General features: G+C 36.5%; 1 protein-coding gene across 1 annotated transcript in view; it reads left to right on the top strand.

The window, feature by feature from the left end:
* The first annotated feature begins 1,064 nt into the window (after window positions 1-1,064).
* CD163 (CD163 molecule) overlaps window positions 1,065-27,803 on the top strand; it is a 28,300-nt gene continuing 1,561 nt past the window's right edge. Inside the window, exons 1-16 of the mRNA XM_033117333.1 lie at window positions 1,065-1,195; window positions 2,334-2,420; window positions 4,846-5,166; window positions 8,696-9,016; window positions 16,552-16,872; window positions 17,364-17,684; window positions 19,487-19,801; window positions 19,900-20,214; window positions 20,600-20,692; window positions 20,774-21,088; window positions 22,222-22,542; window positions 23,253-23,561; window positions 24,133-24,165; window positions 24,374-24,472; window positions 25,706-25,801; window positions 26,743-26,794. Coding sequence (XP_032973224.1) covers window positions 1,165-1,195; window positions 2,334-2,420; window positions 4,846-5,166; window positions 8,696-9,016; window positions 16,552-16,872; window positions 17,364-17,684; window positions 19,487-19,801; window positions 19,900-20,214; window positions 20,600-20,692; window positions 20,774-21,088; window positions 22,222-22,542; window positions 23,253-23,561; window positions 24,133-24,165; window positions 24,374-24,472; window positions 25,706-25,801; window positions 26,743-26,794 — 3,350 coding nt within the window. The 5' untranslated portion in view covers window positions 1,065-1,164. The remainder of the gene's footprint in view (window positions 1,196-2,333; window positions 2,421-4,845; window positions 5,167-8,695; window positions 9,017-16,551; window positions 16,873-17,363; window positions 17,685-19,486; window positions 19,802-19,899; window positions 20,215-20,599; window positions 20,693-20,773; window positions 21,089-22,221; window positions 22,543-23,252; window positions 23,562-24,132; window positions 24,166-24,373; window positions 24,473-25,705; window positions 25,802-26,742; window positions 26,795-27,803) is intronic.

Genomic DNA, 27,803 nt, shown 5'->3' with positions numbered 1-27,803 from the left:
CTAGTTGTGGAGGGTGCAGCTCAGCTCCAAGTCCAGTCGCTGTTTTTCAATCTCAGTTGCAGGGGGCGTAGCCTACCATCCCATGTGGGAATTGAATGGGCAACCTTGTTGTCAAGAGCTCATGCTCTAATCAACTGAGCCACCCAACTGCCCCTGGAGATGCTTCATTAATTCTCCAGTTCTGGTGCACCACTAACACCTGACAATATTAATGCCATCATGAGCTATAAAATTTTTATGTTTTCACATGCTTGTATTCTTTTTTGTGTGCTATTTTTATGCCTTAAATTCCTCTATCTTTTTTAACTTTTGGCAAAGTCCTTCTCATATTTTAGGCACAATTTCAGCATCTTCTCACAGATAAGAGTTTTCTGGCTGTTCATTTCTGTCTCCCAGTTGATATGACCATTTCTTTCTTTCTTTTTCACACTATACTTTGAAACTATGTTCATTAGTGCTATCATATCTGATACTCTTACTTGATTTTGAGTTATTTAGAGCTAAAATAATGTCTTGTAAAATTTTATTGTGAATTAAAATTTTATTGTAAAATAATGTCTTGTAAAATTTCCACCATTTGTGGAATCTGTAATAGTCATGCCTAATTTTATTGCTGTTCTCCATCCCATTAGAAAAGAAATGCAAGGCTGTCTATAGACAATCTACATAAAATTATTCACTAGACATTTAATTATGGAAATAATATTAAAATCGGTTATAATAAAAAAACATTAATTATTTAATTATATTTAGCCTATTTTATTTTAGTGTTTTGACATAATTTGACCAGATAACAATTGCCAATTTTGATTCTAATGTATTAGTCCAAAGCAAAGTGCAGAAATTTGATGTAGTCAATTTAACAACAGTATATGAGTTAATATTTCCCATTAATTTTGTAAATTTGTAGTGAATTTTTTCTCAATTTCTTTGGTTGTTTTATGCCCCATATTGAAGAAAACATGATTATGAAAGGGAACCTTACTCTTTTAATGATTTCCCTTTTTTGGTTGACTCCACCTCTATTACATAACCTTTCTATATTTTTGTGGAAGTGAGATGATTTTTAGAATTCTTAGTGGTCCTCTTCTTTAGGAGAACATTTCTAGGGAATAATACAAGAAGATTTAGAAATCATAAGACTTTGGGACAGGCAAACTCAGAATGGTACCACATGAAAACTCTGGATCTGCTGGTAAAATTTTCTCATTTATTGTACATTTATCCTTTAACGGAGTATAGCATTATTCTGACAGTCAGTTGATCTAATTTAATAGTGATTGGTTTCAGGAGAATAAGAAATGGGAAGAGGGCATTAAGTTTATATGGTAGGACCTCATACCTGCCATATATTCTAGATTAGATTTGGTGTCAGTTTTGTAAAACTGCTGAGGTGAAATTAAGAACTGAAATGAGTGAATTGAGTATTAAAACAATAATTGTTAGAAAAGATAGAGCATGTAGGAATGAATATTAATTGTAAGTTGATTACAAAGAAACAGAATAACACACCAGAGTGTTAAAATCTACTTCATGGTTTATATGGATGTGTTAAACTCATTTAGAATTTTTAATTTTTTTCAAGCTTTTATATTGAAGTATAACATATCACATGAAAGCATAAATCGTAAGTGCAAAGTTCAGTAACTTGTCCCAAAGTGAGTGCTCCTATGTGGTTACCACATAGCATTTTTTACTTTTAAATTATTGTTAGCTTAGTGTAGGAGGAAGAATGAGAGTGATGAAGAGAGCTGTAAAGAGCATTTTATGCTATATCTGAAGATGAGGTCCAATGTTTGGGTCTTTCCAATATAAACATTGTTACTTTATTTCATCAATGTATTGTTTGGCTTCTATTTAGCAGGGACAGTGCCAGGTACCCGTGAAACTATGGTGAGCATTATAGATATAATCCATTTCCTCATGGAACTTACCATCTAACAATGTGAATTAAGTAGGCTTAGAGACAGGAACATCAATAATTGAATATTGCTCTGTGCCTTCAGGGAGAATTACCCACTTCTAAGTTTCATTAATGCCTTTTCAATTTTCCAGTTTTTAAGACTGCTCTTGAAATTCTTTTTCCATTCCCAATTTCCTTCTAATTACTCACCACTAGGTTGCCTATCAACATGAACATTTTCAAAGCTATTTCACTGAGACTCTATGACCCTGGCTATGAATTTTTTCTGTCTGCCTTGCCATTAAGAAGGAAGGCTTTTCTGTCTTGATTTGATCTTCTTTATTAATCTCAAACCTCTGAAACCATCTGCCTTCTCTAAAGTCTCTTTTTAGGAAGGCTACACTTTTGCCCTCTTTATTTTTCTTCACAGATTTTAGAAGATGTTTTGTCTACTCGAGTTCCTTCATTGTTGCTGTGGTCTCAGTTCTCTGTGCCTGTTTGATTACCAGTTCTCTTGGTGAGTATTTTGTCAAATCTAGTTGCAGCCTTAGCCCACTCTGACAAGAATCAGTGAAAAGCAAATAATTCTCCTTAAGGCCAAATAGCATCTGAAAACATGCTTCATGGTTTCAAAGGATCAGATATTAAATGTACAAAATAAGAAACTAACCATGTGATACACAAAAAATGAACAAAATAATAGCACAGTTTCCCCCACAATAAACTCTCACAGAGAAAAAAAAATGCATTTTATTTAAAGATTTGAAATAACATCTAACTAAAAAAAAAAGAAAAATAAGGGGAGGAAAAACCTCAGAATCATTGGGATTATGGGAATTTTAGGGACACTTTAATAAATTCAAATGTTAAAATTTATCAAAAAGGTATTGAGAGACTGGATATATTTATCAGTGGGACCACAGCTAAAATAATCATGAAGTGCTGGCTGAGACATTTGGGAGGGATGTGGGGGAAAGGCGATTTATTTTATGGTAGAAGATAAAAGGAAAATATCTCCATCTCAACTTCTATTTAAGTAGATGCATTTCTGTCATATTTCAACTAGTACTTTTTTAAAGATTTTTTTCAATTACAGTCAACATACATTATATTAGTTTCAGGTGTACAACACAGTGATTAGTCATTTATATAACTTACAAAGTAATCACTGCAACAAATCCAGTACCCATCTGATACCATACATAGTTATTACAATACTACTGACTATGTTCCCTCTGCTATACTCTACATCCCCATGACTGTTTTGTAACTACCAATTTGTACCTGTTAACCCCCTCCCCCACTTCACTCATCCTAATGGCGTCCATCAAAATCCTCTCTGTATCTATGACCTTGTTTGTTTGTTTATCTTTAGATTCCATGTATAAGGGAAATCACATGATATTTGCCTTTCTCTGTCTGATTTTACTCCACTCAGCACAGTACCGTCTGTGTTGATCCATGTTGTTGCAGATGGCAAAATTTAATTCTATTTTTTGGCTGAGTAATATTCCATTCCATATATGTACTACTTCTTCTTTATCTGTTCATCCATTATGGACAACCAGGTTGCCTCCGTATATTGGCTATTGTAGATAATACTGTGATGAAAATATGAATGCACATGTCCCTTCAAAATATTGTTTTGGGTTTCTTTGGATAAATACCCAGATGTGTAGCCTTTGTTTTAAAGTCTATTTTGTCTGGTATAAGTATTGCTATCCCAGGTTTTTTAAATATTATTTCCACTTTCATAAAATACCGTGTTTCCCTGAAAATAAGACTGGGTCTTATATTAATTTTTGTTCCATTAGGGCTTATTTTCAGAGGATGTCTTCTTTTTTCTTGTATAACAATCTATATTTATTCAAATACAGTCATGTCATCTTCTTCTGGAACATCGTCATAACATACTAAATGTGTCCATCTGGCTGCCGATCTTAACTAGGGCTTATTTTCAGGGTAGGTCTTATTTTGGAGGAAGCACAGTAACTTTTTCCATTTCTCTCTCTCTCTCTCTCTCTCTCTCTCTCTCTCTCTCTCTCTCTCTTTAAGATTTTATTGGGGAATATTGAGGAACAGTGTGTTTCTCCAGGGCCCATCATCTCCAAGTTGTTGTCCAATCTTGTGGAGGGCACAGCTCCAAGTCCAGTTGCCATTTTCAATCTTTAGTTGCAGAGGGTGCAGCCTTCCATCCCATGCACGAATTGAACCCACAACTTTATTGTTGAGAGCTTGCGCTCTAGCCAACTGTGTCATCCAGCCACCCCTCCAGAAGCCCAGCGGCAGCTAATTGTCTTCATTCTAGTTGTGGAGGGTGCAGCTCACTGGCCCATGTGGGAATCGAACCGGCAACCCTGTTGTTCAGAGCTCACGCTCTAACCAACTGAGCCATCTGGCTGCCCCTCCATCTCTTTACTTTCAGTCTGTGTATACTTTCTTTTTGAAGTTAAGTATTTTGCAGGCTTCAACTGGTATTTTAAAAATGTATGGTATTTTACATATATATGTGAAACAGGAGTAACATTTTTTATAACTGGTCTTTTCATCCTAACCATCAGCCTTCTTTCTATTGATGTTGGGATTTTGGAGAAACTTACATAGCTCATTCCTTTAAGATTTTGTACTACCTTATTTAAATAGTAAACTCTCCATGTAGATTCTATACATTGGCATTATAAAGAATATCAGCCATAATATAATGATATATAATATTGTATTAGTTGGATTTACTGGTTTATGTCATTGTTTAATTTGAAGCCTGTGATGCCAATATTTGTATTTGAATTTCTATGAAATAGCATTCATTATCCTATTGTACCATAGATGGGTCCAGGAATGTTTCTCAAACCTGGCTTTGGAAAATAGATAATCTAAGGAATAATAGTTCTCTACTTGCTCTTTGGATCTTGACCAGTTGCTGCCTTTACCCTTTGTTGCAGGAGGAACAAACAAAGAGCTGAGACTAGTGGATGGTGAAAACAAGTGCACTGGGAGAGTGGAGGTGAAAGTACAGGGGGAGTGGGGAACTGTGTGTAATAATGGCTGGGACGTGGATGAGGTCTCTGTAATTTGTAGGCAGCTAGGATGTCCAACTGCTATCAAAACCACTGGATGGACTAATTCCAGTGCAGGCTCTGGACGCATTTGGATGGATCATGTTTCTTGTCGTGGGAATGAATCAGCTCTCTGGAACTGCAAACATGATGGATGGGGAAAACATAACTGCACTCACCAACAGGATGCTGGAGTAACCTGCTCAGGTAAGACTTGCATAAGTCAAAGCCTCAACATGAAATGCTTTGTGGGAAAAAATATACAGATGGATTAAAAATAAAAAGGAGTTTTTGGTAAGTAATCTAGTCCACGTATAATATCACCCAATCCATTGCTAAAAGACCAGAAAACACATGAAAAAGCCCATATTAAAAAAATAAATCGACTTTTTCTGTCTGACTTATTTTGCTTAGCACAATGATCTCAAGATTCATCCATCTTGTCACAAATGGCACTATTTCATCTTCTCTTATGGTAGAATAGTATTCCATTGTGTATATATACCACATCTTCTTCATCCAATCGAACCATTTGATTTCACTGATATGTGGGATATAAAACTGAAAGCAACAAAGGAACAAGACAAACAAATAAAGAAACAAAAACTCATAGGCGTAGACAATAGTTTAGTGGTTACCAGAGGGTGAGAGGGGAGAGGGAGGTGGTAGATGAGGGTAAACGGGATTAAATATATGGTGATGGAAAGAGAAATGACTCTGTGTGGTGAGCACACAATATTATATATAGGTGATGTATTACAGAATTGTACACTTAAAACCTATGTAATTTTACTAACTATTGTCACCCCAAAACATTAATTAAAAATAAAATAAAATCCAGAAGACAATATAAATAAATAAATAAAGATTCTGAACATTTCAATCAATGAGGAAGTGACTAGCTTCCATTTTATATTCAGTAATCTGACTATAATCTCCTACTCCTACATAAAAAAATCATGATATTGAAGTTAGTTCCTTGTCCCCTTTCCCAATGACATACTGCTTTCATGCATTGACACATACATAAATCATTAATTACCCTTTTTTCCATTAACTGATAATCAACTTACTGAATCAAAAAATAAATATTCTTAGCACTAATCCTTCTTTGCTCCTTTTCCAGTATACAATGCTATTCATTTCATTTACATAGTGGGTTTTTTTATTTTTACTTTATTGGGGTGACAATTGTTAGTAAAATTATATAGATTTCAGGTGTACAATTCTGTATCACATCATCTATAAATTACATTGTGTGTTCACCACCCAGAGTCAGTTCTCCTTCCATCACCATATATTTGATCCCCCTTACCCTCATCTCCCACCCCCCAACCCCCTTACCCTCTGGTAACCACTAAATTACGTTCCCCAGATTAATTTTCAAAACCCCGTGGCCATCTTGTGGTTACTGATTGTTTTCTAATCCCCTCACTTTCCCCCTTATCCCCACCCCCCCACATAGTGGTTTTAATTTATAAAATATTTTATGAGTTTTATGTCTGTTGACCTTACAATGACTCAGAAAGTCATGTGTCAGACCTTTCTCTTGACAAATCCAAAGTTGTGTTTCTGACCCAATTCAGATTCCTGGGCTTCTCATTTCTCTTTGCCCACTTCACTGAGCTTTATGCAACCCTCTCACCTTCCAGCTTCTTTCTTAGAGATCATCTCCTTCATAGGACTGATTTTAGAAGGGGCTAATCTCTACCCAAGTATTGTGGTATAATGGGAGCAACACAGGCTAGTACCTAGAAAAACGCTGGAATAAATTCCAGTCAACCACTTACTAATGCTATTATTTTGAGCAAGTTGTTAAATTTTTCTAAACTTCAATTTCTGAGGACTCAACGACAGAATACATGTAAACCTACTGGTACACTGTCTGGTATGTAACAGGAGTTAAAAATTAACGTTAGTTTCCTCATGGCTCATTAGTTCTCATTACCTTGACTACTCAGTTCTCTTTCTTCTTTCTCCCTCCTTTTTTCTCCCTCCTCCCCACTTCTTTCCCCATCTCTCTTCCTCCTTCTTTCCTCCCCTCCTCTTCCCCTTCTCTTTTTTCTCCCCCTCCTCCTTCTTCCTTTTCTTCTTGTCTTTTATGTTAATCATTACTCAGGGAAAAGCAATGCTAAGATGTACATCAAACACCTACAGCAAAGCTAAAAATCATAATAAATCTTGCTAGGCTCTTACCATAATTATTTCTGGTAAGAGCCTAGCATTATTTCTGTCTATAAAGTTGACTTTTTAAGCTAAGACACAATGTAGTATTTTTAACTCTTGTTTTCTATTTTTTTATGCTTAAGGATGGAGTTGATCAAACTTACTTTTTCAAGTTTATACATCTAAAGCTCCAACTGGTGCATAATATTAATATTAGGAATATATAGACACTCACCTCCCTAGTTTCATGTGGTTTCAGAGTCTGACTTTCTGAGGTTCTCCATCCTGATCAATGCTCAAACCTCAGAACCTGTGCCTCCTGGGAGATTTTAAGATTATTATATGCACAGGGGCAATATAGCATAAAAGTGAAGAGAATAGACTCTGATGCACTACTGCTTTTTCCCCTCCCACATTCTAGCTCTATTATTTTCTAGGTATTTGATCCTGTGTCAATTATTTAACCTCAGTTTGCTTATCTGTAAAGTAGGGATAGTGGTAATAACACATAAGGCTTAAATTTGTTGTGAATACTAAAGAAGAGAACATATCTGATGCACTTGGAACAACTTATGCATATTTTGATTGTGAGCTATTATTATTATTATTATTATTATTATTAATTTTTCATAATAAAAAATCTTGTTAAGTGATCTTTTTACCTGGAGTTTAGAGCTTTTAAAATTGAATTACTTTTTCAAAAAGAAGCTTCTAAACTTTTTGTTTAACCACAAACAGTTTTTGTTTTTCATGTGTCCCAAAGTTTCATGCCAAATCTTCTTTTCTCAGATATTTTAGTCCTCATAGAAAATCTAAGGGACAGTGTATAGAGAAAATCTTTATGAAAAAGCTGTTCTTTGCGAAAACTAGTACCAGATGCTTTGGGGATGGGAAAAACAACACCCTTTGGTTTAAACAGGAAATTGGTAAGAAATGAATTATTTTGATTGATTTTTGGCCTCAGTTTTTAATAGTTTGGTATAGTACAGGGTACTTTTGCAAAACATTCATGATTGTGCATTTTATTTTTGCTTTTTTCTGTTTTCTAATTTCAAATTCAATTTCAGACAATTACTCAAGCTCTGAACTATTTGTGATAAAGATTTTATTTTTATTTTTATAGAAATGTTCCTTTTTATTTATTTATTTTTTTGTTAACTTTTTTTGTGATAAAGATTTTAAATGTTCTACAAGTGACCAGTTAGTCATTTTTACTACTTTGTTGTGTGGACCAGTTTTATTTTTTTCTAGTTTTTTAAATAACTGATTTGAATAGATTTTATCTATTTCTATATAAAAGAGTGTTTGTTCTGTCCTCATGAAGGAACAAAACAAAAAATAAATTTAATCTGTAAAACATTTTCATTGGTAAGTAGATGTACATAAAAATCCTAATTGTTAACTTACTTTTAAAAAATTAAAATTCTCCAATATGTGAAGATGGGCAGCATCCAAAATGAGGCACAATTTTAAGGAAAACATGAAATCCCAAATGTCCCGAAGAATCTTATTTTCTGAAATTCCTTCTGAATGCATACCACTTTGAACTCTGGTCTTTTCTCTGCTCTAGATGGATCCAATTTGGAGATGAAGCTGATGAATGGAGGAAACCGGTGTTCAGGAAGAATAGAGATCAAATTCCAGGGACAGTGGGGAACAGTTTGTGATGATAATTTCAATGTGCGTCATGCTTCTGTGGTTTGTAAACAACTTGAATGTGGAAGTGCTATCAGTTTTTCTAGTTCAGCTATTTTTGGAGAAGGTTCTGGACCAATCTGGTTTGATGATCTTGTATGCAATGGAAATGAGTCAGCTCTCTGGAACTGCAAACACGAAGGATGGGGAAAGCATAATTGTGATCATGCTGAGGATGCTGGAGTGATTTGCTTAGGTAAGACTGATGTGGGTTTGTTATGTTCTCCAAGAGAAGACAAAAAAAATGGGGTATGCGGGATAAGAGCCTTAAAAGGCTGAACTCTTAAATGTATAAGGAAGTCAGTTTTCATTGTCACTTTATTATTACCTAATGTCAAGTTCCAGTTCTGATAGCTGTGGAGTTTTTATTGTAACTGAAATTAGGATTAATAGATTAGAAAGGAGGGATGAAAAGTGAAATTGAGATCCAAATAATAAGGATAAAAGGAGACTTTTAGAGAATAGTCCAATCCCATCCACACCCCCCCCCAAAAAAAAAAAGAAAGAAAAAGAGAAGAGGGAAGAAGAAATGGCTTAACTAGCAAATTTTACTATCAGGATGTGTTTTAAAAGGAAATAACCTTATTATCCTCTACCTATAAAAGTCTCCTCATTAGCCATGTTAACCCATCCCTTCCCAAAGTAGTAGCTCAAATTCACAGAATCAAATGATTAAAACAAAATTGTTGGTTTCCTGGTAAAACCTCATTTATGCTACTGCTATGATACGACCAGACACTGAGTTTGTCTAGAGACTTTCATGTTCCATACTTGATCAGGGCACATGGGCAATGGATTTGTATGTGCAGGGATGATGGTCTCCCTTTTTTAACTTGAGTTCTTGTTTTGAAGAAGATCTAGGATATCTTGAACCCCAAGGAACATTTAGGAAAATATAATTGGAGTTAAAATGTCCCTGTATTCACCCAGGTATTTTTTTTCTTTTTGAGGGGGGAGGGAGGCAAATGCAGGAAACTCAATTCAAACTAATATTAAAATAAGAAGATGCTGACTCAGAAAACTGGGCAATTCCGGAAGTACATGGCTGAATTCAAGCACTTAAAGCAATGTCATCAGGGTTCTGGCTCCTTTTTTATTTCTCGGATTTGCTTTTCCTTGAACAATATAACCATCTATATATATAGTCTGAATCGCAAAGAATGGGATTCCTGCAGATTTCATTAGCTGAAGAAAATGAAAGGGATTTGGGGTAGAAAAAAACTCAGTATGTACCTTCTATTTTCCTTTACCCATCAAAATATTTCTGGGTCAACAATCAGCACATTTCTTCTCAATATGTTTTATACATGCTGAGGAATCCTAATAAATAGTATTATGGCAGCAAAAAGTAAAACTGCCGAAGGAAAAAACTAATTTATTTATTATAGGCTATTACTTAGAATCAAGTTCTGAACTTTGAGGAATATTGATTGGAAGAAGATGAAAGCAGTAAGGGTGAAGTCCTTGTTCTCTGTGCTTTGCTTTTAAACTAAGGAAGTCGTCACAAAGGTGCCAGGCACATAATACTGACCAGGTAGTATAGATAGGAAATACAGTCAGAGGGAAAATTGAGTGTTAAATATTGAGGCGAACTAGAGTATGTGGGTACCACCTAAATACATGCAAATATATATTTAGCAAGAAAAAACAAACAATTCCGACAAAAAAAAAAATCTGTGGTGGTCAAAAAAGTAGATCATTAGATAAAATTCAGCCCCTGGACCTCTCGTTAGGAACTCTTCCTACAGTGCATGCTCTCTACACTGAAAAGTTCTGTCTTCTTACCTGATCCACTCTTTCTTCTTCAATAGTTTTCAGTAGTAGTATATCATTGTTTTCTCTGTCTCTACTTATATCTCCCCCTTTTCCTTAATTCATCTCAGATACAGCTATTTAGAGTCCCCTTATTCTTGTTTCTTTGTTTTTCATTTATTTTTCAATTACAGTTGGCATACAATATTATGTTAGTTTCAGGAGTACACTGTAATGATTAGACATTTATACAACTTATGAAGTGATCACCCCAATAAGTCTAGTACCTCTTTGACACCATACATAATTATTACAACATTATTGACTATATTCTCTGTGCCATACTTTACATCCTTGTGACTTTTTTTTTAAATTATAGTTTGCATTCAGTATTATTTTATATTAGTTTCAGGTATACAGCCTAGTGGTTAGATATTTATATAATTTATGAAGTGATCCCCTGATAAGTCTAATACCCACCTGGTACCATACATAGTCATTACAATATTATTGACCATATGCCCTATACTGTACTTTACATCCCTGTGACTATCCTGTAACTGCCAATTTGTATTTCTTAATCCCTTTACCTTTTTAACCCAGTCCCCCAACACACCTCCCATCTGGCAACCATCAATATGGTCTCTATATCTATGACTCTGTTACTGTTTTTTGCTGTTGTTGTTTATGCTCTTTAGATCCTACATGTAAGTGAGATCATATGGTATTTGTTTATGTCTGTCTGACTTTCAGTTAGCATTATACCCTCTAGATACATTCATGTTGTTGCAAATGGTAAGGCTTTCTTTTTCATGGCTGAGTAACATTCCATTGTATATATGTACCACATCTTTTTTTTTTAATTTTTAAAATTTTTTAATTAATTAATTAATTTTATTTATTTATTTAATTTATTGGGGTGACAGTTGTTAATAAAATTACATAGATTTCAAGTGTACAATTCTGTATCACATCATCTATAAATCCCATTGTGTGTTCACCACCCAGAGTCACTTCTCCTTCCATCACCATATATTTGATCCCCCTTACCCTCATCTCCCACCCCCCACCCCCCTTACCCTCTGGTAACCACTAAACTATTGTCTGTGTCTATGAGTTGTTTTTTTTTTCTTAGACGTTTATCATTTATATCCCTCACACTGTGGGCCCCCCTCCCCCCATCCACTATCTCTCTGACATCGCACCGAGCCATCCCATTTCCACTATCTCCACTCCCAATGCTGTACTCTGCCTCTTGTAAATGTATACATACCTATATATACATATATATATAATATTATAGTTGGCATTCATTATTGTTCAGCTTCAGGTGTACAGTGCAATGATCAGGCATCTACATCTTCCCTGAGATGGTCTCCCAAATGAGACACGTGTACCACATCTTTTTTATGCAATCATCTATTGATGAGAATTTCAGTTGCTTCCATATCGTAGCTATTGTAAATAGTGCTGCAGTGAACATAAGGGTGCATATATCTTTTTTGAATTAGTGTTTTGGATTTCTTTGGATAAATACCCAAAAGTGGAATTGCTGGGTCATAAGGTAGTTCTATTTTCAATTTATTGAAGAACCTCCAAATTGTTTTCCCTAGTGGCTGCACCAATTTGCAGTACCACCAACAGTGGATGAGGGTTCCCTTTTCTCCACATCCTTGTCAACACTTGTTGTTTTTTGATTTATTGATGATAACCATTCTGACAAGTGTGAAGTGGTATCTTATTGTGGTTTTAATTTTCATTTCTCTGGTGATTAGTGACGTTGAGCATATTTTCATATGTCTGTTGGCCAATGTATGTCCTCTCTGGAGAAATGTCTGTTCAGGTCCTCTGCCTATATTTTAATTGGATTACTTGTTTGTTTTTTGGATTACTTGAGTTGTATGAGTTCTTTATAAATTTTGGATATTAATCCCTTATCAGGTGTATCATTGGTGAATATCTTCTCCCATTCAGTAGGATGTCTTCTTGTTTTGTTGATGATTTCCTTTGCTGTGCAAAAACTTTTTAGTTTGATGTATTCCCATTTGTTTATTTTTTCTTTTGTTTCTGTTGCCTGAGGAAACATAACCCCCAAAAAATTACTTTGGGCAATCTTGGAGAGTTTACTGCCTATCTTTTCCTTTAGGAGTTCTATTGGTTTCAGGTCTTCCTTTAAGTTTTTAATCCATTTTGAGTTTATTCTTGTATATGGAGTAAGAAAGTTGTTCACTCTCTCTTTTTTGCATGTATCTCTCTAGTTTCCCCAGCACTATTTATTGAAGAGACTGTCTTTACCCCATTGTATATTTTTGCCTCTTTTGTCGTAGATTAAGTGACCATATAGGCATGGGTTTTTTCTGGGCTTTTTATTCTGTTCCATTTATATATGTGTCTGTTTTTATGCCAATACCATACTGTTTTGATTACTATGGCCTTCTAGTATAGTTTGATATTAGGTAGCATGATACCTCTAGCTTTAGTCTTCTTTCTCAGGATTGCTGTGGCTATTCAGGTTCTTTTATGGTTCTATATAAATTTTAGGATTATTTTTTCTAGTTCTGTGAAAAACGCCGCTGGAATTTTGATAGAGATTGCATTGAATTTATAGATTGCTTTGTGTAGTATGGACATTTTAACTATGTTAATTCTTCCTATCTGTGAGCATGCTATATATATGCTTCCATTTATTTGTATCTTCTTCAATTTCTTTTTTCAGTGTCTTTCTTTTCTTTCTTTTTTTTTTTTTTAAAGATTTTATTGGGGAAGGGGAACAGGACTTTATTGGGGAACAGTGTGTGTACTTCCAGGACTTTTTTTCCAAGTCAAGTAGTTGTCCTTTCACTCTTAGTTGTGGAGGGCTCAGCTCAGCTCCAGGTCCAGTTGTCGTTGCTAGTTTCAGGGGGCACAGCCCACCATCCCTTGTGGGAGTCGAAACCAGCAACCTTGTTGTTGAGAGGACATGCTCCAATCAACTGAGACATCCGGGAGCTCAGCAGCAGCTCAACTCAAGGTGCCGTGTTCAATCTTAGTTGCAGGGGGAAGAGCCCACCATCCCTTGCGGGACTCGAGGAATTGAACAGGCAACCTTGTGGTTGAGAGCCTATTGGCCCATGTGGGAATCGAACTGGCAGCCTTCGGAGTTAGGAGCATGGAGCTCTAACCGCCTGAGCCACCGTATTTTTAGAATACAGGTCTTTTACCACCTTGGTTAAATTTATTCCTAGGTATTTTTTTTTATGCAGTGGTAAATGGCATTGTTTTCTTGATTTCTCTTTCAGACCGTTCTTTATTGGTACATAAAATGCAACCAATTTCTGAACATTAATTTTGTATCCTGCTACTTTACTGAATTCATTTACTAGCTCTAATAATTTTTGGTGGAATCTTTTGAGTTTTTGATATATGTAGTATCATGTCATCTGCAAATATTGACAATTCTACTTCTTCCTGTCCAATTTGGATGTCCTTTGATTTATTTTCTTGTCTGATTGCTGTGGCTAGCGCTTTCCATACTATGTTAAATAAAAGTGGTGAGAGTGGGCATCCATGTCTTGTTCCTGATCTTAAGGAAAACACTTTTATCTTTTCCCCATTGAGTATGATGTTATCTGTGGATTTGTTGTATTGGCCTTTATTATTTCAAGGTATGTGCCCTCTATTCCCACTTTGCTGAGAGTTTGTTTTTTTTTTAATCATAAATTGATGCTGGGTTTTGTCAAAAACTTTTTCTGCGTTTATTGATATGATAATAAAATTGTTATCTTTCATTTTTTATGTGGTATGTCATATTAATTGATTTGCAGATATTGAACCAAACTTGCATCCTAGGAATAAATCTCACTTGATCATGGTGTATGGTCTTTTTAATGTATTACTGAATTCAGTTTGCTAACATTTTGTTGAGGATTTTTGCATCTATGTTTATCAAGGATATCAGCCTATAGTTTTCTTTTTCTATAATGTCTTTGTCTGGTTTTGGAATCCATGTTATGGTGGCCTTATAGAATGAGCTTAGGAGCAGTTCCTCCTCTTGAATTTTTTGGAATAGTTTAAGAAGAATAGGTGTCAAGTCTTTGAATGTTTGATAAAATTCACCTGTGAAGCCCAGCCATTCAGTCTAGGACTTTTGTTTATTGGGAGTTGTTTTGATTACTGATTTGATTTCATTTGTAGTAAGTGGTCTGTTCAGATTTTCTGTTTCTTCTTGATTCAGTCTTGGAAGATTAAATGTTTCTAGAAATTTATCCACTTCTTCCAGATTGTCCAATTTGTTGGCATATAATTGTTCATAGTATTTTCTTAAAATTTTTTGTATTTCTGTGGTGTCTGCTGTCACTTCTCTTTCATTTCTGATTTTATTTATTTGGGTCCTCTCTCTCTCTCTCTCTTTTTATGAGTCTGGTTAAAGGCTTATCAATTTTGTTTATTTTTTCACAGAGGCAGCTCTTGGTTTCATTGATCTTTTGTATTGGTTTTTAAAATTCTATTTCATTTATTTCCACTCTGATGTTTATTATTTCCTTCCTTCCACTCACTTTGGCCTTTGTTTGCTGTTCTTTTTCTAGTTTTCTTAAGCATAAAGTTAGATTGTTTATTTGAGATTTTTTCTTGTTTCTTGAGGTAGGCCTGTACTGCTATGAATTTCACTGTTAGAACTGCTTTTGCTGTGTCCTGTAGATTTTGGGTCATTGTGTTTCATTTTTATTTGTCTCAAGGTATCTTTTGATTTCTTCCTTCATCTCATTGTAAACCCATTCATTGTTTAGTAGCATGTTATTTAGTCTCCACATATTTGTATGTTTTCAATTCTAACTGATTTCTAGTTTCATACCATTGTGATCAGAGAAGATACTTGGCATGATTTCTATCTTCTTAAATTCCTTGAGCCATGTTTTGTGGCTAACATGTGGTCTATACTGGAAAATGTTCCCAGTGCTTTTGAAAAGAATGTATATTCTGCTGCTTTTGGGTTAAATGTTCTAAAAATATCAGTTAAGTCCATCTGATTAAAGTGTCATTTAAGGCCACCATTTCCTTGTGCATCTTTTGTCTAGATAATCTATCCATTGGTGTCAATGGGATGTTCAAGTCCCCTATTATTATTGTATTACTCTCACTAGTTCCCTTTATGTCCATCACTTGGTTGATTATGTAAGTTGTGGCAGGCCACTTTTGTGGGGAAGCCACTGGAAGAGGCTTTATTCCAGGGTGTGAGTTGGATATGGTGGGGCCTCAGGGAATCACCAGGGAGCGGCAAATGGTGTTAGCCAAGTTAATGGAGAGTACAGATTTGGTGCCAACCTGCTCCTGCCAGCTGGGTGGGAGAAAGGCTCAACAAAGGAGCAATGACGTCTGTCAGCACTCCCATCCCCGGAGATAGTTGCCCCAATCCCTACCGTTCCAGCTCTCACCCTGAAGTTAGTCAATTTAGTTTTTCCTGGATCTTTTAAAGCTGCTGCCCCTGCACTAATCTTTAGTGTGAGTGAGATTGTGAGTGAGTGATTCTGTGTGTGGGCCTTTTAGGACCTGCAGTGCCTCCGTCTCTAGCATGCCATTGTCTTTGTTGGACACATCCCTTCTGATTTTCACAGCCTAATGTTATGGGAACTCCTCTTCCTGACGTTGATGCCTCGGGTTTGGGAGCCTGGAGTGGGGCTGGGACCTTTCACTCCTTAAGGGGGACTTCTGCAGTTGAGAGATCCCTCCTGATGCTTAGTTGTCCCACCATGGTCGTGGGACCTGCCCTTTCTGTATTTCCACCCCTCCTACTAGTCTCAATGGGGCTTCTTCTTTATACCCTTAGTTATATGAATTCTGTTCGGCTAGTTCAGGTTTTTTTCAGTGATGGTTGTTCTCTAATTTAGTTGTAATTTTGATGTGGTCATGGGAAAAGGTAAGCACAGAGTTTACCTATTCTGCCATCTTAACTGGAAATCTCTTGTTTCTTTATCACTGACTTGTTTTGTGTCCCTCTTACAGATGGAGCAGATCTGAGCCTGAGACTGGTAGATGGAGTCACTGAATGTTCAGGAAGATTAGAAGTGAAATTCCAAGGAGAATGGGGGACAGTGTGTGATGATGGTTGGGATAGTAATGATGCTGCTGTGGCATGTAAGCAACTGGGATGCCCAACAGCTGTCACTGCCATTGGTCGAGTTAATGCCAGTGAGGGAACTGGAAACATTTGGCTTGACCGTGTTTCCTGCCATGGAAATGAATCTGCTGTCTGGCAGTGCAAACACCACGAATGGGGAAAGCATTATTGCAATCATATTGAAGATGCGGGTGTGACATGTTCTGGTAAGTTAAAACAAAAATAGAGGAGGAAGGACCTGTATTTTGTAGGAGTAAGAATAAGTATGAGATGTGAGAGACAGAAATATCTAATAATTTCCTTGTTGGGAATTCTTACAGTTGTGTGGAATCTTTATTTGACTAGTTTGGAGCATCGTCTGACTCTATTTTCTGTAATAATTATTCAGACTGCTGTGAGGAACCACACTTCAAATTCTAAATCTACCTGGAGCGCTGAGACACAAAATGTTATAGCACTTTTTAAAAAAAATCTGACTTGCTCATATTTTTCTGCTATTGGTAATTTTTATTAACCTTTGAAACTATAATCCCATTTGTAACCAAATTTGTGATCTATACTGGCTGTTAAAAGAACCAGGAGATGGGCAAGCCATAATTTCCAGTGCCTCACTATCTTGGAAGAAACAAAATAAAAAATATGTCCTTTATTTAACCTCCATATGTATCTATGGCCTAAGTTTATGTTTCTTTGGCAGATGGATCAGATCTGGAACTGAGACTTAAAGGTGGTGGCAGCCGCTGTGCTGGGACAGTGGAGGTGGAAATTCAGAAATTAGTAGGGAAAGTGTGTGAAAGAGGCTGGGGACTGAAAGAAGCTGATGTGGTTTGCAGGCACCTGGGATGTGGATCTGTACTCAAAACATCCTATCAAGTTTATTCCAAAATTAATCCAACAAACACATGGCTGTTTGTAAGCAGCTGTAATGGAAATGAGACTTCGCTTTGGGACTGCAAGAATTGGCAGTGGGGTGGACTTAGCTGTGATCACTATGAAGAAGCCAAAATTACCTGCTCAGGTAAGATGTTCAAGCAATATGTTAAGAAGTTTAATTTAAAGTTTAGAAGTGTGTTATAAGTAGAGAGAAAAGTTTCCACAGATGCACAGAAGCATGAAAAAGCATGGTATTCCCAAGTATTGTTAGGCTGGGGCATCAGGTATGATTGATAGAGTAATAGATATTAATGCTTTTAAGGTAACATCATAGAGTACTTTAAAGTATGTTAAATTATTAGTGTTTATTATCTCTCCTTAATTTTAATAGATGGCTGATACTGGGAAATCTACCAAAGCTCTCTGTGCTGCAGTTTCCTCAAAAGAAAAATGATAGTAACAAAAATACCTTCCTTACAGGAATTACACACTAAGTGAGCAATAAATGGTTATGATTATTATTAGTAGTATTAGCATTATCTGTCTTCACTGATAGACTGAACTCTGTGACAGACTTTTTAACCCACCCAAATGCGTAAAGCATTGTAGGTGCGTAGTAATGTTTGTTGAAAGGACAGATTATTGTATAAACAGGAAAGCAACATTGAATCATCTTGAAGACAAAGAAATCATGTGAAAACATTTGAAATTTAATAATATGTTTGTGATCATGTTGTAGATTTATTAGAAAGAGGACTTAGAAGCAAAAAGAACACTTAGGAAGATATTGCAAAGGTCTACATAACAAGATGACAAATTACATTAAAGCAATAGCAAAGAACATGCAGAAGAAACATGCTGGAGGACTGACAGAGACTGGTGACTTTCCACATGTGCTAGCGTATTGTGAGGGTCAAGATTCTAGCCTCTGCCTTCAAATCCTGGCTCTTTACTAACTCGCTGTGAACTTAGCAAATTACTACACCTCTTTATGCTTCAGAAAATTAGAATGATTTTAATAATTCTACCCTAAGGCAATTGTAAGAATGAAATAATGTTTGTTAAATACTTAGTAAAAATGCCATAATAATAGGTTTTCACTTAGTGTTCACTACGATCATTATTATAACATTTTTGGTAGATAAAGAAATTGTTCAGTTTCAGGTCATTCTAATTTGGTTTAGATATCATTAATTAAGTAAAAAATACAATGGTCTTGTCAATACATAATTTATTCAATTTTGAACACCTTAAATTCCTGATGTCTAAGTAGATATATTTATGAATATAAATTTAAAGAGAAAAGTATAAACGAAGACATATTTATTGACAGTTAAGAGAAGATGTCCATTAATAGGATAGGAAAGCTGAGGATAGAACCTTCAGTCAGGAAATTCATGAAAAGTTCTGATAAAACATTGTCAAGCAGGAAGGAGAAGAAAGAAGTGTCTCGTGTATTGAGTGCAACAGAGATCAAAAGGAAAAAAAAAGGGTCTAATTTTCATTTTGAAAACAGGAAGTTATGTTGGAAAACTTTACTTAAAATCATTTGAAAATGTTAGTGCAGATCCCACATTGCAGTAGGTGAAGAACTGAGTACAGGTCTAAAAGATAGAGAGCATGGATACACACTATCTGTGGTCTCCAATGCTATGAACAACATAAGGAAAATACAGAAAGGAAAAAGTTATCATGCTTCCAGGAATAGTTGGTTCCAGGAGGTAAAGTTCCAGAATTCTCTCAGATGAATTGCTATAATGAGGAATGAAGAGGTCTAGAATTTGCTATGCCCAATTCTAGGCAGAAAAGCCAAAAGAAATGAGTATAGAAAAAAAAATCACTAAATACTCTGGCCCCCCTTTCTTACTCTTCACTCCCTTCCTCACTTCCATCATAAAGGAAAATCTTGGAATCATGTTATCTCTCACTGAAATATTATTTTTTCAGCCCACAGGGAACCAAGACTGGTTGGAGGGGACATTCCCTGCTCTGGTCGTGTTGAAGTAAAACGTGGTGACACATGGGGCACCATCTGTGACTCTGACTTCTCTCTAGAAGCTGCCAGTGTACTGTGTAGGGAATTACAATGTGGCACAGTCATTTCTATCATGGGGGGAGCTCACTTTGGAGAAGGAAATGGACATATCTGGGCTGAAGAATTCCAGTGCGATGGACATGAGTCCCATCTTTCACTGTGCTCAGTAGCACCCCGCCCAGACGAGACTTGCAGCCACAGCAGAGACGTTGGAGTAGTCTGCTCAAGTGAGACCCAGAGAACATGTTCAATATGTTCCCTTGCCATGAAGAGGGTAGGGTTAGGTAATCACAGACACCTTTTGTAAAGCCCTGATTCCTTCCAGGATACACAGAAATCCTCTTGGTGAATGGCAAATCCCCATGTGAAGGAAGAGTGGCGCTCAAGGTTCTTGGGTCCTGGGGATCCCTCTGCAACTCTCACTGGGACATGGAAGATGCCCACGTTTTGTGCCAGCAGCTGAAATGTGGAGTTGCCCTTTCTACCCCAGAAGGAGCACATTTTGGGAAAGGAAGTGGTCAAACCTGGAGGCACATGTTTCACTGCACTGGGACTGAGCAGCACATAGGAGATTGTCCTGTAACTGCTCTGGGTGCATCGCTATGTTCTGCAGAGCAAGTGGCCTCTGTAATCTGCTCAGGTAAGAGGATCAAGGGTAGACAGTGATGAGCCTGTTATCTAGTGGTGTGCCTTAAGATCAAGTATACCTATAGTGATGAAGAACAGAAGTAAAAGGGAATGATCCATTTTGAGGGATCAGGAGAAGTGTACCTGAATATTAACCACATTTGTCTTTTTAGAGAGAGTATAAACTTAATTTTTGTGGACCTCATAGTTATCTACTGCTTATCATGTGCCAGCCCTTCTCAAAGCACCTGATTAATCCCAGCCTGGCTGACCCATCCCCCTTCCTTTCCCTCTAAAGCTATGTTTGTCCTCAGCTCATCTATCTAATACTTCGTCTGACCTCCATTCCTCACCCTACCTTTTGTATCTTGTATGACTGAGCAGTTTGATGTTTACAGGAAACCAGAATCAGACACTATCCCCATGCAATTCATCATCTTCAGACCCAACAAGCTCTACCATTTCAGAAGAAAGTGCTGTTGCCTGCATAGGTGAGAATCAGTGACCAGACTATGAAAATGATCTCAATCCTTAGGAATGCATTTTATTAATATTTTGTTTTCTCTTTCCAGGGAGTGATCAAATTCGCTTGGTAAATGGAAGTGGTCGCTGTGCTGGGAGAATTGAGATTTATCATGAGGGCTCCTGGGGGACCGTCTGTGATGACAGCTGGGACCTGATTGATGCCCATGTGGTGTGCAGACAGCTGGGCTGTGGAGTGGCCATTAATGCCACTGGTTCTGCTCATTTTGGGGAAGGAACAGGGTTAATCTTGCTAGATGAGATAAACTGTAATGGAAAAGAATCTCATATTTGGCAATGCCCTTCACATGGCTGGGGGCGGCACAATTGCAGGCATAAGGAGGATGCAGGAGTTATCTGCTCAGGTAAGTTCTGCACATAACCTCTGGTCACAATTACATAAGAGAGGACTGAGGTGGGGCAAAGGGTAGTGAGGAATATTAATCTGAGAGAATTCCCTGAAAAGTAACTCAGAGAGAACTGTTGCAAGAGCCAGGATCCCAGAAGTGTAGCTTTGATGAATTAGTGTAGTGCTGCCTCATATGCAAGGTAGTATACAATCAGAAGGAGGAATATTCAGAAATGAGCTTGCATGTCATGAAAATGACAACAAAACTAATGAGTTCTTTTATAAATATACATGGAGCTGGATATTGGATAAGGATTCAGAGCACCACCTGATAATCAGTAGATTAAAAAGGACAAGAAGAAATACATCAGTGCTACATTCTACAGAGACAAAAATAATTACTATGCACAAATAATTTTTCATGACAGACAAATAAATGAGACTTACTTGTCATAGGAGCAAAAATTACCATAAGAGGCCACGAATCTGTTTTTTTTGTATACATGGCAAGCTTTAGAAACTATTGTGAAGTAGAAAAATGTAGTCAGTTGTAATATACTCGGAAAACAGTACTATGAATCAGTAACTTAGGGAAGTGAAAAATTCTTTATCCCAAAAGTGATTTGGGTATCATTTCACATTTCATGACATAAATTTGGTAGAGGACATACACAACAAAACTGTGAGGTGTCAAAAAGGGAAATATTTCATTTTAAGATAATGTGCACAAAGTCTTGGTTTTAGTGTCTGAGTAGCTCACTAAATTTTAACTGCCAAGGGCAGTTGCAAAAAACACAAAAATGAACAGAATAAGATTCTTAAGTGACAGTAACTTAGGAAGAAAAATCCAAAGTATAAATTAATAAAAGGCTTTGAGCCTTTTATTGAAATCTAGAAGTCAACTTAGAATCATTTGTGCCATTCTAAAGAGGTCCCTGAGTACAAAACCCAAGACTAGAAAAGCAGAAGATATTTATAGAACAAATACTATATTTTACTAAAAGCTACTAAATCACCCAGAAGTTACTAAAGAATTACTAGTAATTGACAGTATACCTATTTTTAAAGCCATTTTCATATCAGAGTAAAAGAAGGGAGTCTTCTGAATTTTTAGAGAAGCTGTGAAACTACTAACTTTGTATTTCCCAGAGTTCATGTCTCTGAGACTGATCAGTGAAACCAGCAGAGAGACCTGTGCTGGGCGTCTGGAAATTTTTTATGATGGAGCTTGGGGCAGCGTGGGCAAGAGTAATATGTCTCTAACCACTGTGGAGGTGATATGCAGGCAGCTGGGCTGTGCAGACAAAGGGCATATCATCCCTGCATCTGTGGTCAAGACAATGTCCAGACACATGTGGGTGGACAACGTTCAGTGTCCGAAAGGTTCTGACACATTATGGCAGTGCCCATCATCTCCATGGAAGCGGAGACTGGCCAGCCCCTCAGAGGAGACCTGGATCACATGTGCCAGTGAGTATTTGTTGGCCTATATGAAAATTCTATTCTATGACTCCATTATCGTCTTCTGCTAAGTACTAGGAATGATTAAACCCTAGTTAATACGAGCATCTATTCTACCTGGACAGTGTAATTTGTTTTATTTAACTTTACCTATAGATTTTCAGGATCTGAGATCATTTTTCAAATATTATATTCTCTGTGGTCTTCTTGAAAGTTTTATTCAATTTCTTTCTCTATGAACAAATGAGGAGCAGAGAATATGTGATTTAGTATTGACTATTGAATGGTCTACCTTACCTTTCCCATTTTTCTTTCGAATATTATCTTGCTGTATTAATATAAAGAGAAAAGCAGTCAGAAAGATCAATGCTGAAGTATTTCCCCATTCTCCATCGTATTAAACTGGAAGAAAATTTCTATGTATCTGGCAATACCCCAAGCTCTTTTCCATTTAACAACTTAACATTATATAATGTTAACATTATTCATTTCACATTTCCTGAGTCACACTAGCATTATGTCCAGGATGAAATATTTTGCTAAAAGGGCATGTGCTTTCATAAAAGATAAATTTTATTAAAATATATTTTAAATGTGCATTAAATAAGAAAAGTTTTAAAATAGAGATTTGAAAAGAGTTTCAAATCTCTCTTTTCCCCTGTGACCTCTTAGGAGTTTTTATCTTCTCAGAAATGACCTAGGTGTCTCTGATTTTTCAGACAAGATAAGACTTCAAGAAGGAAACACTACTTGTTCTGGACGTGTGGAGATCTGGCATGAAGGTTCCTGGGGGACAGTGTGTGATGACTCTTGGAACTTTGACAATGCTCAGGTGGTGTGTCGACAGCTGGGCTGTGGCTCAGCTTTGGAGCCACTAAAAGAGGCAGCATTTGGTCAGGGAACTGGACCCGTATGGCTAAATGAAGTGAAGTGCAAAGGGAATGAATCTTCCTTGTGGGATTGTTCTGCCACATCCTGGGGACACAGTGACTGTGGGCACAAGGAAGATGCTGCTGTGATCTGCTCAGGTGAGTGCCAGGACCCGGGATGAAATCTGGACTCTCTGGCAGCAGAAGAAGGGTTGGGCAGTCAAGTATATTGTGTAAAGACTGGATGTGTCAACACCAGGATCTAGTGCAGAGAGAATCATGATGTTTCTGTCTGAAGGAATGATGAAAATATTTGTTTTTATACGTTGACTTTCACCAAGGAAAAGCATATTACTTATCTGGATCTCTATGCAGAAGGAAGAAAGACAGGGAGATCATAGTTTTGGGTGGGAAGGAGTAGTTTACTTAGCTGAGAAGCACTGAGGGCTCACATAAAAAAATAGAATTTTTTTTTAAATTTTTTCAATAAAAACTGTATTCTTTAATCCAGGAAGTGATACCACTACCCATCCAATTCTCCAGTTTAAATTTCTTCCTCTCCCTCTCATCTATCACCTTCCCCAGGCACCAGGTTCTATATATTTTTTTTTAATTAAATTTATTGGGGATTATTGGTTATGAACATTCTATAAGTTTCAAGTAGATGGAAATAGAAATATTTGTTCTATATGTTATTTTAGAATTGAGTCTCCTCTTTTTTTCCCTACAGGACCTGTAACCAAAGAACCATCAAATATCACAGGTATATCTGGGGTTTATGAGCATGGGATCAATTACCTGGATTATTTAGAACCCTTTTGTTAAGAGATTTTAGAGCAGAAGCAGTTCTGAGAATATGAAATTCACTTCGGTGATCCTGTATCTGATGTAAGGGAGGGATGGTGGTAACTAGGGATCCAGGTTTTTGAGCTAAGACATTGTCATCTCTTGTGATATTTACTTGTGCTTAGGTCTCGCATTCCTTGTTGCATTCGGATTCATTCTGTTGGCTGGTCTCCTTGCGCTCCTCTTGTGGACTCAGAAGCGAAGACAGTTACAGCGACTTACAGGTCTGAGCCAAATTATGATCTCTCTAATGTCTTATGGGATTAGAAGATTCTTGGGATTAAAAAATATACATATTAGATTCAAGTATCAAATGGCCAGAAACATGGAGCCAAGAAGAGGCTTAAGCAGTTTCTCAAAAGGAGAGAGCAAGATTTCAGAAAAGACAAGGGGCTTGGTTATATTGATGATTCCTATACTTCACCTACATGTTTAATTGGGACATTATACAATTGATAGTTTAGAATGGATATGCTTATTTGGTTTCGGGTGAATACTTTATTGCCCGAACATTTATTTGCTCTTACTATATGCTTAATTCTAATTTTACTGTTCTGCCAAGCAATGTACTAGGCCCTGATGTAGACATGGATAATCAAGTGTTTTTGTCTTCATGGAATTTCAAACCTAGTGGAAGAGATATATATGTAAACAAATAAACTGTAGTATAGTATTATACATTAATACAAATAAAGAAAAAGATGGCACTAAGAAGAGAATAACTAACTGAAAGGGAAATGGAAGTATCAGAGGCTTCTAGGAGGCTTTTGAGGCAAACTTTGAAGATAGGAGTTCAAAGAACTGGGAAGGTGCAATATAGGGAAGGAGAAAAATATGTACAAATGTAGAGAAGCTTGACAGATATCACATTTGTGGTTTTTTGGTGGGGAGTAAAACTTGAGCTCAAGGAGAGAAGCTACTGATAAAGCTGGAGAAGAGGGAAGAAACAAATTATGAAGTTCTGTATTCCATGGTAAGAAGATGAATAGTCATCAAAGAGTATTATGCCAAGTGGCCTTTCAGAAAGTTCTGTTTGACAAAAGGATGTATAAGGAATTGAAGGAGGACCACATTGTTGACAAGGATAGCATTTTGAATTAGTTGAGATGAAAGATGAAAAATAACTTTATAGTGAGAATGGAGAGGAGACAGACTTTAGAGAAAGCTCCAATGAACTAACAATTGTCACCTCAATAAACTTTAATTTAAAAAAAGAGAAAAGACTACTGCTGCCTTAGGGAAAGAAACTGGATTGTTCTACCATGGCAATAGCATCATTCCACTGGACTTGAGTTTGTGGCATTATAAGGGAAAATCTTGGTAGTAGAATGGGATGGAAACAAGACAAGGGTATGAATGAAGATTAAGTATGTTTGCTTCGCTGGGGAAAAGCACACATAGGGGAAAAAAACTTTATTGTGGTCTGCTGATTCCTAACCTAGGACCTCTGTTTTCAGTTTCCTTGAGAGGAGAGCATTCTGTCTCCCAAGTTCAATACCAGGAGATGAATTCCTGCCCCAAAGCAGATGACCTGGACCTGCTGAACTCCTCAGGTCTGTGGGTTCTTTGAGGGTCTACATCCCCGGGGTGCAGACCAGTAGATGCAATTGAGGCTGAGGCATTCTACTTTGCATAGCAGTGGAAAGAAATAGCAAACAGCTAGTAATAGGAAGCTTATGATGCACATAAGGAAGAAAGGCAGGAATAAACTGAAAATTTTTTTTTGGAGAACATAAAAATTGCAAACATGGGGAAACCTCTGGCTAAGAAGTCTATGATTATTTCTGACAGAGGTACAAATAACCATGCAGTAGAATATCATGACTTAGACCTCATTTTATGACAACAAAATTAATCTTCTGAAAAGTAGTTTAACTTTTCATATATCTCTTTTACAATTTCTTCCATTCCCACTCCTGCTACTTTCCTTTCTCTAACTGGCTACGTGTTATATTTTCCCTAAAACCTATAAACTTGAACTCTCTATATTTTTTTCCCATCAGAAGTCATCACTATTCACAGGACTGGCCTCATTTTACATAATGCTTCTTTCTCTATCCCCCAACTATTTAGCACCAGTGCACTGGTGCTATTCTGCCTCTAGGAAGCATCACTCTGCTAGGTTGGAAAAAATATCCCAATATCCACTCACTACATGAAGGCTCAATTCCTTTTCAATAGTCCTTACCTTCTGACAGGGGCCTGCCTCACATCTTCAGCCCAAGGAATTTGTATTTGCTGCAGTTACATCAGGAAAACATATTTAAGGCACAGGAAAGTCTTTCTGTGCCCCTTGAATCACACTTGTTCACCTTCCTAATTGTGGACAGTGTTTTTAAATGTTCAAAGAGCTTCTAAGGCACTTGAGGGGAGGTCTGATTTATTTCCCCATAATTATTTTCTTCTTTTAAGAAAATCCCAATAAGTCAGATAGTTTTAATGCTGCTGGACTAATTTCTATGTCTAAATGTTTTTCTGTTTCTGGATGAAAAAGAGACCATTCTGAAGTACACTGAAAAAGAAAATGGGAATTATAATCCAGTGAGGTGAGTGAGGAGAATTTATTCATCATTGTGCTAAACAAGTATATTCCTTTGGAAAATTGAGGACTCTTCTGGTATTAGAAAGAATGTATATACACATATATTTCCATATACATCTGTGTGTATATCTATATTTGGAATGTATAACATTTTTATTACTGTGACTCATATATCTCTTAGTTATAGATATATTCTTAGCCATAACAATGGTACATCATAGAATTAAGGAGAAACTAGGTAAATACACATGAATAAATCTTTTAAAGATATTTTGAGGGTCATTTCAGGAAAAATATAAGGCATATCTACGGTTGTATAATGCATGCCATGTAGAGTAGTATAAGATACTATAGGAATATAGAAAGTTTGCCAAAGAAAGTTTGGGGAGATTGTGAAGATGTAATGTTCAAGTTAAACATGAGATGACTGAAAGACCATTTTAGAGAAAGAACATAACATGTACAAAATATGGAGGCATGAAATAGAAGCACACCTTTGGGAAACAATAAGAAGTTTTGATATATATGTTCAGATATATTGAACATATTTTGGTGACAAGTGGTGTCCTGAGCACTGAAGGTACAGAGATAAAAGATGCTGTTGAAAAAGACATAATTGTTTAATGAAATTTCTCAGTCTATAGGTGAGACTATGGAGAAGTTAATGTGGATAGAGGGTAAGAGATGAGATCCTAAGGCTGTCTGGGTGGGTAAACACATAGTGTAATACATAGTGATGTGTTATAGAAGTGTACGCTTGAAACCTATATAATTTTACTAACCAATGTCACCCCAATAAATTTAATAAAAATTAAAACAAAGAAAAGGCTGCATGAATGGTCTTACTGGCTATATTTTATGTTTATATTTTATTTTAGGGACTATTGGGCAGGTAGCACGCTTTAGAAGTTTAAGCTAGGGCAAGTCGTGATCAGATTTACATTTTACAATTTGCTTTCATGAGAAAAGTATAACAACAACAAAAAAAATGAACAAGGCAAGAAATTTATTGA

This window comes from Rhinolophus ferrumequinum, chromosome 10, assembly GCF_004115265.2.
Source record: "Rhinolophus ferrumequinum isolate MPI-CBG mRhiFer1 chromosome 10, mRhiFer1_v1.p, whole genome shotgun sequence".
Lineage (NCBI taxonomy): Eukaryota > Metazoa > Chordata > Mammalia > Chiroptera > Rhinolophidae > Rhinolophus > Rhinolophus ferrumequinum.
Note: the sequence above shows the minus strand (reverse complement) of the source record. Positions and strands in the feature narration are given on the sequence as shown.